At 43.6% G+C, this 17,467-nt stretch overlaps 1 protein-coding gene across 3 annotated transcripts in view; it reads left to right on the forward strand.

Moving 5' to 3' along the window:
- Window positions 1-15,357: 15,357 nt before the first annotated feature.
- CADM2 (cell adhesion molecule 2) overlaps window positions 15,358-17,467 on the forward strand; it is a 625,008-nt gene continuing 622,898 nt past the window's right edge. For 2 of the 3 annotated variants that reach the window (XM_057410465.1, XM_057410464.1), the window contains exon 1: window positions 15,359-15,863. In XM_057410465.1, the coding sequence (XP_057266448.1) occupies window positions 15,803-15,863 (61 nt within the window). In that variant the 5' untranslated portion in view covers window positions 15,359-15,802. Of the gene's footprint in view, window positions 15,864-17,467 lie in introns of all 3 variants that reach the window. The other variant, XM_057410463.1, reaches the window with a different exon arrangement.

The raw sequence follows: 17,467 nt of genomic DNA on the forward strand, positions 1-17,467 counted from the left end.
CACCCTTATATGCTCCCTTCAGGTACTGGAAGGCTGCTCCGAGGTCTCCATGCAAACTTCTCTTCTCCAGGCTGAACAGCCCCAACTTTCTCAACCTGGATGAGAGATGGGAGAGAAGTCAGTAAATCCAAATGACAGCTTGGTTATGGACAAATTCATGCCAAAAGAAGGGCTTAGCAATTTCAGAGAAAATTCTGGTTGTTTAAGCATGAACTTCAATGAAGTCATGTGGAAGGTGAGTGATGCATCTGCGCATCTCTGCCTATATGCTGCTAAGCCTTTTTCAGGTGGGACAGACAGCAAATGTCAGCTGTACTGTACAATGCTTTTCCATAACAAAGGTCACACAACATCACTTACAAAGGGAAGTTCTTCTTAAAGCAATGTAGAGAAATAACTAGTCTATCAATACTCAAAAGACTAAATTGCTCAGTCCAATGTTGAAATAATAAACAGTAACAGACACCTTATGCACCTAAAAAATTCAAATTTTAATTAAGAATATTTTTGCCATATAAATTATTCACAAAAAAATATTATGTACTTAGGCCGATTGTCCTTGTGCATAAACTTAGATAAACTGGCAGTAACAACAAGGAAGTACAGCACAAGTCAACTGCTCAGTTGTCACTTGAGTTAGAACTTAAGTCTATGAAAAACAGGACTCAATTTAGAAGCAGGAACAGAGTATGTACCCTACCAAGTTTTTGCTAGAGTCAGCGTCCTAGGTCAGTGGAGAAGCAACTTAAACTCTGATGTGAAGATTGCCAATGTTTCTGCTGCAATGAGAGAAAGAGGCATGAGAGAGACACTAAGCAAGGAGAGAGAATCACCACCTGACCAGACATATTTTCTGGAAATAAATGAGATTCTAAATCAAATGAAGACAAAATTTCCACTGCACCCTGAAGGAGGGCTTTTCTCCATTCAAAGGTGAGCTAAAGAAGAAGCATTTTGTTTAAACTGCTCGGTGCCACAGTATCAAAACTTCCACCCTACAATGTACAACCAGGCTTGTACCATTCCCCTAAGGAAGATTCTAAAGGAGAGAGACAGCATCAAGGAATGTATGCTTATCTTACAAACACTTAATACTTACCTGTTAGACTTAAATTTGCCCCCTAATAAGCTATTATGTCCATGTGTCTATTATTTGTTTGCTCTAAATTATACTGCCCATGGCAGGGAGGTTGGAACTAGATGACCTTAAGGTCCTTTCCAACCCTAACTATTCTATGATTCTATGATTTAAGCCTAATGAAATCAAAGATACATAGGCTTAAAACTATCAGCCAAGTTCTGTCAGCCATACTATTAACTTAGGTATTTTTCATTTTTTCATGTTTTTATGTTGTTCCTACTGTTCCTGTATACTAGTCTTAATACTCCTTGCAAGTTCACAGAATTTTTATGGATAGATATCCAAGATGCTGCTCTTCTGGTCAAGTAACAGTTTTCCCCAAACAGGGCCAAAAAGAGGTTACTCACAACTTGGTTGTGGCAACAGGAGAGGTCTTTCCAGATAGTGATGATCCAAGCAGCACAGTGAGGAAAGGGGAAAAGCTTAGGCTTTTAGCACCAAAACCCTTTCATGCTTTCAATCATTTCATTGATACAATTCATTTGAAAAAATCCTTGTAGGTTATGATACATATATGCTACTGAGTAACAAGACATAATTAAGAATGGCTCCACACGAAACTGTTCATTCTGAATGTATTATAAGCATATAAGTGAGAGGGGTTCCTTTAACTGTAGCCTGGTTTTGTGTATTAAACACTTATGACGTGGTGAATGATGTCAATGATAATAAGCTTGCTTTATGATTTAGTTTCATACAGAAAAGAAGACCATCTTGTACACTTCCAAGACCACTCCATGATGCAGAGTAAGTGTGGATGATCTGGGGGTTCAACTTCACATCACACATGATCAAAAAAAAAACCACACCAATGTAAGTTGTTAAAGTTTCTGCACAGTCAACATTTAGAGAAGTAGCTAAGTGCCTGCATAGTTTTAAGCACAGAAATTATTTGAATGGTTTTGGTAGAAAAGCTCTTCAGTTTATGAATTTCGCTGAGTTCATATACCTTATTATCTGTATGTTTTGTTAAGATACAGTCCAGCATCACTCTATTCAAGGTTTTTTTACATTGCAAATCCATGTAGATTTTTTAACCTAAATGATATGTTCCAAAACTCAGAAACATCCTGCACTTTCTCAGTACTTGTGTAGACAGTTCATTTATCCAGCTATTTGTTTCCCATTTTCATGAGACTATGAAAACACTACAAAATGAAAATGAAGACTGAGGAAGAGCTATTTCATGGTCATATTTGGAAATGCAACTTACAGCCTATGATGATAAACAAAACACTTAGATTGGTACAAATCAAACTCTCAGACACTTGTTTTCTGTTTCGTATGATGTAATAAAAACTTTAAATCTTCAGCCTTACTTATGACTGTAATCTGTAGTGAATGACTAAGGATAACAACCAGAATTTCAACTAAATTTAAACTACACTTTCTGTGTAGTTTATGCAGTAGAAATAAATGCATTAACTAAATGTAAATCCATTGTTGCACAGTATTATTAGAAGCTCTAAGACTCACTGAAACTTGCAGTATGTTGATAAAGTCCCTTATCAAAATACATTCAAAGCAATCAGCGCGAACAACTTGCCTCACCCCTCCCGTCGGGTGGGGTGTGAAGGTTACCTTTAATCTCACACTACGCGGCTCGCGGGAGAAAGCACAGTCCCTCCACCGGTTGAAAAACGAAACAACAGTCAATTTTATTGTAACCCTCCTCAGCAGGAACAAAAGTCGTGGCAGGTTTTTATTCTCATAAAATATCCGAAGAAGAAAAGTAAAGAAAGAAGGAAAGAAAACAGAGATACGGGATCACCACCCACTGCATGGATCCAGGGATGTTTTGTCGGTTAGCGAGTAGAGTCTTTCAGTTGTATCCCTTGTATTCTTTTCAGTGCTGGTAGCCAGCAAGCCCACAAGAATCCAAAGTGAAGGACTGCGCATCATACAGCTGCAGGACGTTGCCTCTTTCTAGGGTCGAGCTCTCCTGGAACCCTCCCGCAGGTGAGGCTGAGTGCAGGGGACGTGCTGAGCCTCAGATCCGGTTCACGCTTTGCCCCGGCAGGCGCCGCAAGTGTCTGTGCCGCTGTCTCCAGGCAGTTGATCCTCACGGCCTCAGGGCAGACAACATCGGGAAGCATCCCCCACCTTGGTGGAGCAGGATCCCAGCTCTGACCCCTGGCATTTGGCCACAGGCGCTCAGCCCCTCTCAGGTTGTTCTGTCTTCTGAGTTGTTTTGAGACACACAGAATGGGTCTCTTGACAATCACAGATCTCACATATTCTTATTAAATTAGACTGTCTCACTTCACAAAGGAGCGATGGAATCCAACAGCCACAGGTTAGAGAGGTTTAAGACACAGCAAACATTCTCCTAAAATCCCTGGAGAAAGACAAACCAAAACATTCCAGAGAGCATATAGCTCTCATAAGGTCAAGTTCAAATCCCTGGAAATGCCTTTGCCTTTCTAATTTTGGTACTGTTCTCAGTGTAAAAGATTAATGAATGGTGTGCTACTATTTAAACTGCTGGATGTGATAACCCATAATCCATAAAAAATTGAGATCAAAAATTATACTTTGGTAAAAGTACTGCAGTGAAGACTGGAAAATTAATGAATGTGCTTAAGTTTGGACAGAAAACTGAACCTTGCAGCCACAGGAAAATATAGTTGCTTAGCGGTTATTCCAGATTGTTCTAGTGCCTTCACTTGCAGTGACTTTAGGGCCACCTTCAAACAACTGAGATTTTGGTGTCGATTTGCTGCTGTATTATGTTAGTCAACTATAAAGGAAATCTAAGTCAATAGCTATACTCACTTCTTGTTGGGTATAGAGGAAAGGCCCGTTGTTTAAATTGCCAACTACTATAAAAAGTCTGAAATGAACAGCAGTAGTCATCTGCATGATTACTTTGGCTTCCAAACAAGTTGTGTAAGAATTTTTGGTAATGAAATCCCTCTAAATTCTTTGCTTGTACCAATACCTTCCGCAAGTAATACCCCATCCATGTCTTTCCACAAACACAATTACAGGTTAGGCTCATTTCTAAGGGAAGATCACTCTTGAAGCTGATTCCACAATATTAGAAACCTGCTTCAAGGTGCAGGGTTTGAAATCATCAAGAAGCTGTAAAATTTCTTCAGCAGTACTGGAGCACATCAACTACACCTGGTCAAGACATGAGAAAAGAACATAACCTTTATATAAATGAAGAGACAATAATGCCACAAAACGAAGAGACAATAAAGGCATAAAAGGAAAGGATTGTATCTGTTGATTGAAAGGACTGATTCTGTCGAATCATTTAGTAAACTTGGTTCCCATTTACAATCCATCATCACTTTTTGGAAATTGAAACAATTAGAAAAAAACAAGAGAACACCTATTCCATCAGTTTAATCTTCATTAAGTATGTGAGAATGTTATAATGATAATTACTTTTGATACACTGAAGCATTTTCATGTATCAAGACATGGCTATGGAATATGAACATTGGAATAGTACCCATTCTTATCTTCCATTTTATTCATGTAGCATGTGCCTAAACAGAATGCATGAACTGAACATAAATAATGTTCCATATCTTTTGTCTTCAACTTACCTTTTATATAATACATAGTTATTGTATACTGTTCAAATGAAATACTGTAATTATTTAATTAACCTGTTTTGCCCTCTGTAAAATGCAAAAGCTATAAATACAGAAGCAAATCAAACTGAGTTCTGCTGTAGGCAAGAAACCAGCCTCCAGTGGATAGCCTGCTGCTCAGATATCATTTGTTAATTTCAGTCTTTCTACTTTCACAGGAAAAACTGGGGGTACAAATGCAGAATAGTTGCATTTAGGAATTTGCCATAGTCTGGCACTATAAATATTATTCTGATCTTACAAAACAAGACATAGCTTAATCCAATTAATACAGGAAGAGAAAAATCTCTGTTGTAAGAGAAACATTTCAGACAAGTGAAACCCAGAAATACAATTTTCAAAATGACATTTTCTATGTGTCCCTACTTAACACTGTTTCCATACACAGCCTCTAGCAAGGCTGATTTTCAGTCTAACTCATTTCACTCTTATCCCCTGTCACTTAAAAAATTACTGACAATAAGCTACAACACAGTCCTGATATTATTAAAAAAAAAACCTCAGGAAATAACTTACGCCCGTAAGAAGCCAAAATCATGCTTTTTATGTCACTATTTTAAAATGCTGTTAGTACCATCATCTAACAACTGAAGTATTAATGGCAACCAAATGCAGTTGCCTCACAACAGTTTTGTGATTACCAGAGAACTTAGATTTGCTTTAACAAGTACAAGCACCTTAAAAACTTCTTTATAGTTTCTTGTACTTCTCTGTCACAGATATTTTCCTTTGTAACTCTTGCATCTCACTGCAATAGAAATGTGAATTATGGTTGCTAACCCATTAAACCTCCTGTTATATTCTTTCTATGGGAAAACAAATAACGCACCTCCTAATGGCTGCAGAAACTGCAACATACATTTTCTTTTATCCTTTTTTCCACCAAGCAGTGAGCTGACTTGACTGTCCTGTATCACAATGGCAAATGATATAATTAAACACTTCACTGCATCATTATGTAGAAGCACATTACAAAATACACCATGTTCACTTCTTTGCTTCTTCATCAAACAGCATATTAACAGCGCTTGTTATACTGCAGATCTAGAACTATAATTGCACCTCTGGTAGACTTTATACAAATAAATCCAGCAGGCTTATAAATGTTTGTATTTCAGAAATTTCTGTGATTCATATATAGTGCAATATGATCACAAAAAACAATGTTCTGCCTGAAAACAATTAGAAGTTTTACTTGCAAAATAATGTACCAATTACAGTAACTAACATCTCTCACCTACTCTGAAACAAGAAGTACAGTTCAACGGGGAGCAGCAAGTTGTATCTTGCATAATTCCTTGAGTTTTGCTTTTTTCCAAACATGCTTCCACTATTTTTCTTCCAAAGATGGGTGGGATCAGTTCCATATTTTGGGCCACTAGCAAATAGCAATGTGAGCTTTTACTAATCTTAGTAATCATAATGTCTGTGTTCATTTGTGATTTATTGTCTTAACACAAGGGATTCACACTCTTCAGGGGGAAAAAAAATCCCGAAGTTTTCACTGACTTCATTTGTGATGACTACACTTCTGAGATATAACAGATTTAAAATGATAGGCAAATATTTCAAAAGAGTAACTAAATCAAAGCTAATAAGCTAATACAAAAGGAAAGAAAAGCAAATAACTGAATTCTAATAAATTACCAAATAGATATACAGAACCATATTAACATCACTAAAATTGAAGAATCAAAGACTTAAGAAACGCCAGGATTCAGAATTGCCTGTGCAACCTTAATTTGTCCTCGTTCTGCAGATACATTATAATGAAGTATTTAATTAAGATTAATGTCAAAGGTAAGCACTAATTCCAAGTGGCCAATTTTCATTACACAGCTCTGCATGCTCCTTGTCCAGTTCACACAGGCTTCAGGATGTCTGCAGTACTTCACATTTCTGCAAATGTGACTGTTTGGTGTGAAGTTAGAAAGTGAGAAAATGAGCATTAATATCAATTCATTACCACTGTAAAAACATTTGGTTTAAGTGACTTACCTAACATCACAGAGGAACTCCGTGGCACAGTGAAACATAATCCAATTCTCAGAGGCATTATTCAATTACTCCAAGAATGTCTTTTCCTCTTCTTTCAGACCTCTGCCATATTGATTACACATTTTCCAATTTTTTTCAGCTAATGAATTAGAGATTCTATCTATCAATGTCTTCCTTCTCCTCAAAACCATGAATCATCCCTAGAGCTACTCCTTGGGCTGAATGAGACCAAGGCTCTGTGATATGTGGAGGAGGGGTGGAATGGAATGACAGATGGACAAGGTGCAGAAGAAGACAGGAGGAAGGTATTGTGTAGTTATAGTCCATCATGTAAAAATACAGAACTAACATAAAGGTTGTATAACCAGCAAGTTAATTTCTTTCATTATGAATATTTCCTAACTCTAAGATCCTTACATACTGTGCATGCATCTATTTCCCTAAAATTTATGAAAGTGAAGGAGGGGAAAAAAAATGTTACCACATTGATATCCATACATATCACCAGAAGGCTCAGAGTCTTCAAATCCACCTTACATCTTTTCTTTTGAGCTCATCAGCTGGGGAGTAGTATAGTAAATTACAGTTCCCTAGAGGTGAGAGTAACCTCAAATATACTTTCTTATGAATCTCAGATATTTACCAAATGCAGGCGCATAATGAAAATGGGATACATTCAGTTTCAGGCCCTATAAAGCAATTTGAGTAGATGTTTCTTCTTTTTGTCTGAAAACCTGAAGTTTTACTTTCCTCATCCTGTCTCATCCACCATTAGCTACTTTTATCATTCCCCTTTCCTCTGACTTCTCAGCTCATGCTGTGTCAGTTGTACTATTTAAGACCTGATTTTCTTTTTCCATGCTTTTTATGTCTTTTTATTTTCTGCTGTCATAATTTTTTATTGCCAGACTTTCTTTTCTGGTTCTTCATCACCACAGTTTCCCTTTTTTACCTCATTTCAAGCCATGTCTCATGCTCCCCATCCTGTGGTTCCTCGTTCTAGTTTCTGTGCTTAAGGATTCTGAGTTCTTCTTTGAAGCTCTACTCTGTTTTCAGATTTATCTTACACTTCTTATTTCCGAAATCACCTTCTGCAGGTCCTAAACTCCTTGCCTGGATGATCACATACTTTGTTCCTCCTGGGGTCTCAACAACACATTTCAATCACTTTGCTTTTCCTTAACACCAATTTTTTCCGCCCCCAGATTTCAACCTCAGTGTTATCCCAGCCTTCTTCATCCATTCAACATTTCGTTCTATTTTTACCCATACCTTCCATCACAGCTGTGCTTTTTCTAGAGCTGGTCTCCCCCCAGAAAATTTGTCTGAATATATTTTTCCTTCCTCCCTTATCTATTTTTCCTCCTTTATTTTGAGCCAGGTGACACCCTTCTCAGTCTGCCTGCTGTCAGCAGATTAAAGACAACACAAACCTCTGAAACCGATGACCTGGATCTATTTCCACTTGTTGGGTACTGTGTTCTCAGTACAGGAGTGGGGCTGCTGCCTAAGAACAGGTAAGCTAGGAAAAAAGGGATGCCCAACCCCTCAGGACAGAGGCTTCACCAGGCACAGCCCAGTCAGATGGTGCTGAAGCAAGGACAGACTCAGAGCTTATAGCAAAGTCCAATCAAGAGTCCAGACCATAAGGCAGTATCATGGCAATCATGTAGGTTCAGACTGTGAGGTCAATTTGCAAGTCAAAGTTAGGATCCCTGAATGCTAGGCAGGTCCATAAAATGAGGCAGGCTAAGATCAAGCCATTGACTGACTCTGGATGAAAGTATTCCATGACCAGATAGGAGTAGTACTAAGCTAGAGACCTGCACTCTTCTAACATGGCTCAGCTTAAATTAAACTTCTGGGCCCATGGGTGTGGGCAGAGACATCAGATAAGACTGGTTAAGACCATTAATGAGGCTTATTAATGCCATCAGCATTCTGACTGAATGTCTGGACAAAAACTGGAATACATAATTTTTCATACTCCCTGGTTTCTTGTTAAAGAGATTTTTGGTGTGAATGCCATGACACAATTAAGTAGGTCTTCAGTAAGGACAATTGTGGCATCAGAACTGTCTGGACATAAGCTAAGCAAAGTCTATGCTTTCTGCTCCTAATTGTGGTATCTAACATTATGCCATCTGACAAAACTGCAATCTCATTCTTGTTGCTAGAAAAAGCAATAGTAATTCAGTCTGCCTGGACGGCTGCTTTTCACTGCTCGATAATCTAACTCTTAGGAGAATGCTGAGCAGAGACCAGGTTGGACAAGACCTTGGGTGATATGGTTTAGTGTGAGGTGTCCCTGCCCGTGGCAGGGGGGTTGGAACTTGATCTTAAGGTCCTTTCCAACCCTAACTATTCTATGATTCGATGATTTTAAAGCCTACAACCTATTAAGTCAGTTGTGTTGGGCTGATGTTCATAGAGACAGCAAAAGAAATACTCTTGACAGAAAGGTCCTATCAAGTTTTGAAACCCTTTTCTTTTAAGCATGGATGTGCTAGGAGTCTTTAGTATGGGCAAAACAATGTATTTGTTCAATTCTTTGAGTCTCACTCTGGATCAGCTAAAATAATTTGACTTTTATTTGATAACATTTTCAACCCAGGATGAACTAATGTGAAAACCTGAATCTGAAGAAAAAGCCAAATGTTGAACCTAAATGTTTAGAGCCCCCTTTTAAAATACCAGAACCTGTGAAAAAATCATTATAAACGTACTGGAGTCAGTAATCAAAGATGCTCTTATGAAAGTAAAATGGATGACATTATGTACTACAAAATGAACAACTTCCTTCTTACTGAGTTTTTGGATAGTTCTTTGTCACCTCAGTTGGATGCAAGAGAGGTTTTTTCAACACATCACATAATCTGTGCATAAGTAAGAAAACACAAAGCAATTAAAAATTATAAAGAGTCAGAAATAACAAAACTACAGATAACTGTATAAATATCTAGTTCAAAGGCACTAGCTAGGATGTATTCTAAACTACATGTAAACATGTTCATCCAAGTATACTTAAAACATAATTAATTCCATGCAGTAATATCTTTTCATCGCAAACTGTAATGTACATTATATGTACTGAAATCATAAGTAAATAAAGGTATAAGAGATGTTAAAGTTATACAGCTCAGAAATTTTGTGGTTTGAGGTAACTTGAATTTCTTCAAGTAGTTGCTACTTCATTGATGGTTAGAATAGATTGATAATTATCAAAGACTTAGGAGCAGGAGGAGGACCTACCTAGCATGTATGGAGAATAATGTTACCAGCACTGTTTTTTTCTGTGTCTTCATTCCATAGATGATATGGATGAGAGTCTGGTAATGAGTAAGATAATTCTGCTTTCACTTGCCATTGCTAATTCTCTTCTGCAATTATTTTCACCATCTCAAAGTGCACATTAGGTACTTTTCAGTAAGGATGGTTTGACCTTGGTTCACTTTGCATTGGCATTACACTGACAGTGTTGTTTTATACACTTTTTTCTCCTCCAAAAGCCAGTGAAATATCTCAGAGTTATAATTGCTTTATAAATGGGACTTCATCCCACACATATTTTATATGTAGTAATTGCAGCATCCAATTCCTTTTACTTGGTTCATCTTACTAACTAGCACCGAACAGAATTTCACTGAATTCATAATATTGCTCTGGAACCGATACATACTGTATATTTACACACCAATATGCTTTATGGAAATGAACACATTTCTTCTTAGGAGCATATTTTCAAACTTCAATTGCTCTTTACTGAAGCCAATTTTTTTCAAACAAAAAAAAGTGCAATGCGTTTCATGTCTATATATTTTTATTCACGCCAATATATTTTCACAGTTGGATAGATTTAACTAAATTAGTAGTTACAGTATTTGTTCAAACCAGTGCATTTTTGCTGGCATCTGGTAAGTAAATGTTATCCAATTTTTCTTTTTTTCTTACGAATCAGCTTCAAGCAAACCTACATCATTTAAAACAACAGCAACTCACCTCCACCACGTGAAATTTCTCACCCAAACCAAACAAAACCCAACTCGTCTGTTCCAGCTGTTGAAGTGTGGCAAGGACTAATGGAAAATGCATAGACATGGAGTTCAGGTCCACGAAGGCCTGTAACAGTGCACTGGCAGGGAAATGCACTGCCTGTGATGGTATGTGCTGCCTTCTGGAGAGGGACCCTCCACCCATGGGAACTCATGCTGCCTCTATCAGGAAGGAGGGGGTGAATGTAAGAATTAAGGCCTTGTTACTGCAAGGATGGCTGTCATCCAACCAGGTATTTCTTCAGTATTAGGTGGCAGCTGCATGGGGGCTTTTGTCACGAGATTTTTGTATTGACCCATGTTAATAAGTCTCACTTTCCAAATTACTATTTTAGATATGATCGCGAGTGTTTAGTGGTATTGCAACTTGGGATAGAATCTGTCTCTAACATCTGTCACTACCAGCTTGCTTTCTCCATACCTTATTTCCCATGGGGCTTTTTTTTTTTTTTTGTTGTAACTCTGTAATAATATTTTGACTACTTCTTCACCACCCTCTGGATTATACAACCTACTTAAAAATGTGCATTATAGAACACAAGTGTTTCTAGAGCTATGTTTCACAGCTTGTAATACTGGGAGTTTGTATCTCCTTAAATTCCTTCTACATCTTCCCCTCTTTGGTGAATTCAACAGAACCACAATGTTTTGTCAGGTCAATAAGCCTTCCTCAGATATCATTCCAACACCCTGATCACTGATCACTGGTGCTATCAATGAGCATAATTAAAACATGATTATCCCTTCAGATTTTGTTTGTCTTTCACGATAAAGTCTAGAGGTAGACTGACCCAATACAATGCAGATGGCTCCTTCTAGAGGAGGTGGAGTAGAGTTTTTGAGAGAGAAGCCCAAAGTCTTGTTGATCAGGAAAAAAAACAAGTGCAAGCAAATTGACAGAGCATGTGGTAGATGAGGACATGAGGTGGTTGGCGACCTGAGGTGCCTTGTCAGGGCTACACATGTGAAATCTATGCCACTAGAAAAGCATGGAAAGGAAATAACTGAGGAAACAATTAAGAAAGCTAGCTGCTTTGCTACATTAAGGGTTTGTTAGCTCTCGAGTTAACAGAAGCATAGAAAACATTGTGAGGTAGGACAATGTAATATAAGGTCTATACTTAAAGCATAGGGGAAGCTGGACAATTTGCTGTTTACCAGTTCAGAGAGGAAAAACTTGCAGACTCTTTCAGAGTCATTCTTGGAGATTAGATTCTTTTGCTCTGTTTAGCATTAGGATTAATTGTAAGCACCACCTCGACGGGTATCTAGGTTATGCAGAGGAACTTTTTTCTGGTTCTGATAAAACGTTTACCTACTGCATCTGGTTTTCAGCATTACCTCCTGTTGATATTTTAGGGTTTTGCTTTTTCCTCTGTTCTGAAGTGTATTTCCTGAAGGGTCCCTGTTGCCCATTTGCTCTGGAAGTAATGAAGCTTCTGGCCATTCTGTATATGAGCTTCAGCTCCACAGATCAATTACTCAGTTATGTTCCATTTATATTGGTTTTAGATGTGAGCTGCCACTGAGTGTCACAAGGCATCATATTACATTTACATAAGATGTCAAATTAACATAGCTGCATTAATCAGGAGAAATATGACATCATGTCTGGCAGTTCTAATGATATTAATAATCAGTTTTTCAGAGATACAGTTGGCCAAATAAGTCAGGGGCTTCTGGCAGGGATGTTTTTTTCTTTTTGAAAAACAGACAGAAAAGTCACTTCAGCATATACAGCATAAAGACCTCTTGATACTCCACTGCAGTTGTTTATTGGCAGGGTTTGAATCTCAGGTTTAATTTTGTAGTATTTAGGAAAGATTTATAGCATCTGAAGAGGAGTAATGCTAACCCCACCTCCATGAACCAGTCTTCTACCAACCTGTTGCTATCTCATTTCAGAACCACCTGAGCCAGAAGAGAATGGTGGGAACTGGCATTTCTGGTTATGCTTCTAACATAGGGTGTGATATTACTGCGTTCTGGGAAGAAAACATTACCTGGTGTCTCTGAAACATCAGCTTTTCCCAACATACCAATGTGGCAAAGACTTGAACCCCTTTGATGTCCAGATAGGTGCTTCATTCCTACATCTGCTGGGGAACCTCTTTTCACAGTTTCTAATTGCTAAGATGGGAAGACGTTTGTATTTCTCCTATAATGCTTCCCGGAACAAGACTACAATCAAAAGTATGTTTTGTCAAAAGTACAGAGCTGTCAGTTATTATAATTAATGCAAAAGACTTCAGGGTGGATTACAGTCCTGCTTTAGTGAAGGGTTTAAATTAGTTATTCTGTCAGAATTACTTTTTTAATTTCCTCCCCCAACCCCCAAAAATGCAAGTTTTGAGCATCTGTTGACATTTTTAGTGCTGCTTTAGAAATGATCCATTGTTCCTTTTTGTAAGGCTTCTAAAACATTTTGAGACTCATTCCCTGTTCATTACTGATTTACATGCACTGAACCCTAACAACAGTGGTAGAACCTTTGCTACTCTGTATTTTTCCATAGCAATAAAAAACAAATCACGCCAGTATCTACTCATCCACCAGACAGACTTCCCAGACTTCCCTCTCCCAGGGGACATTCCAGTGCAACCTCTTTGGTAGTGGTCAAGTAACATACTAAAGACCTGAAGATGTGTGCCATGTTCATTGGCTACAAACTCATACAAACGACAGCACTTTAAAATGCAGCTCTGTGATTTGATTCTGTACCATGCGTAGACATCTCTTGGAGATAGGGGGAACTCAGTGTAAATTCCTGATGCAGTCTCAGCTGTTGCTAGGCATAATCATCATTTGCTAACGAACAAAGTGGAAGATATGACTGCAGAATAAGTAACTTCCCAGATCCCACTCCAGTGCAAGATCTTTAAGGTGAAGCTGGCAACTGTTAGCACATCTTTAATGATCTGAGACCATTCACCCTCCAGAGAAATGAGCTTTTAAAGAGCTAACCCCTGCTATAGGTAAGAATATTTCATCTTGTTTATCTCAGTAAAGCTCTTTGGTGTTAAAGAATGGGACATCAATATGGGAATTGAGAGAGATACTGTGCAAAACATACTGCATCCTGTTGGAGAGCAAATCTCAACAGAAAAAGCATGGAACCAGAAGTGGAGAAACACCTGATAATTACATGCATTTGGGCACAGGGGAATCCTGCTTTCTCTGATATAAGGCAACACAATTTGCTCTATAGTTGTTTACAGGCAGACCCAGCAACTTAAAAATAAGGCATTCGGGTTTCACTAAGAGACTTTGGCAAAAGGTGGATGCTAAACACCACAAAGGCAAATATGCAGAAGTAGCCTGCCATCTTGGATTGCCTACCTTATCTTTTAGACCACAGGCAACTCAGGACTACTAGCTGAAAGCTACAAACTTTCACAAAGAAAGCCTTCACGTAAAACAACTTTCTCCAAGCCATTGCGAGGTCAGGCAACACCATCAAAAGTTCTTTACTGCCAGTCTGGGCACCTCACTGATGGTCTTGCTACTGTGAAGGCTAATTCAGCAGATACAGGCGACTCAGCCAAGCTTTTTGCTGCTTACAGGGAGATGCGAAGAGAAGCAGAGAGATGAGAAGGAGCTCTGCGCCTCCCGTGCCAGGCAGGGAGCAAACCGGCTGGGTCCTTCCCGCAGCCTGTGCCGCCGGCCCCGTTTTTCCCTGCCGGCGTTGCGGAGAAGCCGGTGGCGGCCCGCAGCCGGTGGCAGCCCGAGCAACCCCATAACCCGAGGCAGCCGCCGAGACGCCGCATTCGCGCTGACGCCCCAGATCCACGGTCTCGCCTGCATGCGGGCTCCGGGACCAGCTCCCTCCCGTGCCGCCAGGATGGGGATCGCTCGCCCGCTCTCCTCTCCCTCCCGCCACGCTGTCCGCGGCGGGCCCCGCCCGGCTTGGCCTCGCCGCGCAGGGAGGCGGCTCAGCGCTCCGCCGCGGCCGGGGCTCTCCAGCAGCGCTACGGGTGTTAACGCTGAGGGACACTGCCGCTCCCTCCTCCCCCGGGCGGGGGGAATCGCCCCGCAGCCCCGGTGCGGCAGCGGGGAGCGCCGCTCTCCCTGGGCCTTCTGCCTCCTCCCCGAAGGCACCGCTGCCGCTGCGGGCCAGACCCGTGCCGCCGGCCGCCACTTCAGTACCGAGCCTGGACAGCGCCCCGCCGCCCGGCCACACCCCCCGCTCGTCACTCACCGCCTATTGGCTGGAGAGCCGCTATGTCTCCTCGCGATTGGTCCGCACTGCTGTCACTCAGGGTCCGGCCGCCAGCTCGCGGATGAAGGCGCTGCGGAGCGCTCGTTTGTTTTGTAACCGGGCGCCTTGAGCCTCCTCCGTCACCGTCCCATTGGCTGTCCAGCCGCGCCCGGGCACATCCTATTGGATCGCCTCAGGTGTCCGTCACGCACCCACCTGAGTGGCGGGCCGTGCCGTGGGGGGCGTGGCCAAGGCGGTGTCAGGGGCGTGGCCACGGCACAGGGAGGGCCTGGGTGTGGCGCCGGGGGCGGGGCGAGGGGCGGGCCTCAAGGCATAAAGGGGCGGGGCTAAGGCACGGGAGCCTCGCAAGCGGTGATTGCCCTTGTGTCTCCAGCCGGGAAGCGGCGCGGAGCGGAGCAGCTTCCCCGCGCCACCGCAGCTCCCCGCACCGCGACGGGACGGGCACACGGGCGCGCCGGCAGCGGCGAGGGGAGCCAGCGGGGGCACCCGGCACCGCTCGGCGGGGGGAACCTGAACCTGCCTCGCAGCTCGGGAGCCAGCGGGGAGAGCTGCTTTCCCCCCCCTCCTCGTCCTCCTCCCTCCCCAATCCACCCCCGCGACCCTGGTCCTCCTCCTCCTCCTCCTCCTCCTCACCCCACTGGATACAGCGAGGGAGACACTGCGGCGGAGGAGGCGGCGGCGGCGGCGGCTCCTGCGGGGGGAAGGAAGCGCCCGGAGAGCGGAGCGGCGAGAGGCTGCGGATCTGCGTGCCTGGCGCCCACCCAGCCCGAGGGGAGCCCCCAGGATGCGGCTGAAGCCCGGAGCGCTCCTGCGCTTCTACAGCCTCTGCGGGATCCTCGTACAAGGTACCGCCTCCTCCCCACCCCTGCCCCGCGCGAGGAGGGAGGGAGAGAAAGAGGGAGGGAGGGACCCCGGGGGGTATCGCCGCGGCCCGGGGCATCCCAGCCCCCCCCGCCCATCCTCCTCCCCGCTGACCCGCTTCCTCCCAGCCGCCCTCCTCTCCCCGGGCGCCCCCAGTCTCCCTCCCGGGTAGCGCTATCCAGCGCGAACGCGCCGCACGGCCGTTAACCCTTACTGCCCTTCCTTGGCCGGCTTCTTCCTGCCCCCTCCGTCCTCCCCGCCTGTCACCGGTCGCTCGCCATCCCCTGTAGCCACCCTTTCACCTCCCTGCTCGCCCGCCGCAAGCGTGCCTCCGAAAGTGCGAGTGCGGCCGCAGAAGCAGCAGCACCCGGTGCGCTGCAACAGCATCCCAGGAAAACGTGCGGGCTCCAGCCGTGCCTCCCCGGCGGCGGAGGGGGGGTTGGGGGGCCCGTGTTTCGCTTGCGCCGCCGCCGGGAATGCGCCTCTGTGTGCGGTATGGAATGTGTACGTAGGGTAATCGGATGAGCGGATCCCTTCAGCATCCTGCTCCGGGCGGCTCATCCTGCGGCTAGTTTCCAGACTGAATGTATTTCCCCCTCCCTCCTCCCCACCGCCGGGCTGCCGCTCTCCCTTAATTAACGTTATCCGTACAAGTCAAACGTGGCGGCGGCCGCAGCGGAGGGAAACCTGCCGCACGCTGCTGGGGTGCCGCTGGACCGCGGCGGCTGCCTGCGGGGTTTCCCTCGGAGCTCTCCCGCTTGGGGGGGGAGCTGAACCGACGGCCGAGCCTGCTACGCCGCGCTGCCGCCCGGAGTTTGCCACCCCTGCGGCGGCGGGATAGCGGCGGCCGGGCTTCGGGGTGGCTATGGGGGTATCGGGGGATCGGCGGGTGGTGCGTCTCTGATTCCCTCGCTCGGCGTGCGACTTATGGAGGGAGAAGCGAAGAGACGATTAAACTAAGTGCCCATGTAAGATTAATGCTTTTCTCTTCTATTTCTCCCCCCTCTCGCCTCGGCCGTGTCATCCGCGTCAAGTTTAATATATCTCGCGTTTCCCTCGGCTCCGTCATGTGTCGGGCGGTCTCCGGAGGGAGCAGCGGCTGCCAGCCCGTAGCGGGAGCAAAGGCAGCCGCCGTGGGGCCCGAATCACACACGACTAGCCTCCGGCGTCCCGAGGAAGTTACCGGTCGAGGAGGGGTGAAGGGGGGCGAGCGCTTTCGGCAACGGCAGCAGCGGGCAGTTCCACCGCCCAAGACTATTTGTATTCTTTGCCGATGTTTGAGTTGTCCTGTACGTCACTGCACAAGGAGCTGCTGTGTTGGTGCTATACAAGATTATTTATTGGGGCATGTGCGGCGGGCTGCACCTGGGGGTTGGCTCCTCTCTGCCTTTTGCATTCCCTGTGAATTGTCGATTCATTGCCCTGCGAAGGAAGAAGGGGGGTGGTGGTGGGAAGCGTCTGGACTGACTTTCTGTCACCAATAAAATCGGGGCTGTTGCTGGAGGAGGAGGATTTGATCTTCCCTAAGATGCAATCAGCTGCATTCAGCACATCGCAGTTGGGAGAGTAAACCAGTGATTAAAAACAG

This window comes from Pezoporus wallicus, unplaced genomic scaffold (genome assembly GCF_028554395.1).
Source record: "Pezoporus wallicus isolate ANWC-B61680 ecotype Strahan unplaced genomic scaffold, APGP_CSIRO_Pwel_v1 contig_229, whole genome shotgun sequence".
NCBI lineage: Eukaryota > Metazoa > Chordata > Aves > Psittaciformes > Psittacidae > Pezoporus > Pezoporus wallicus.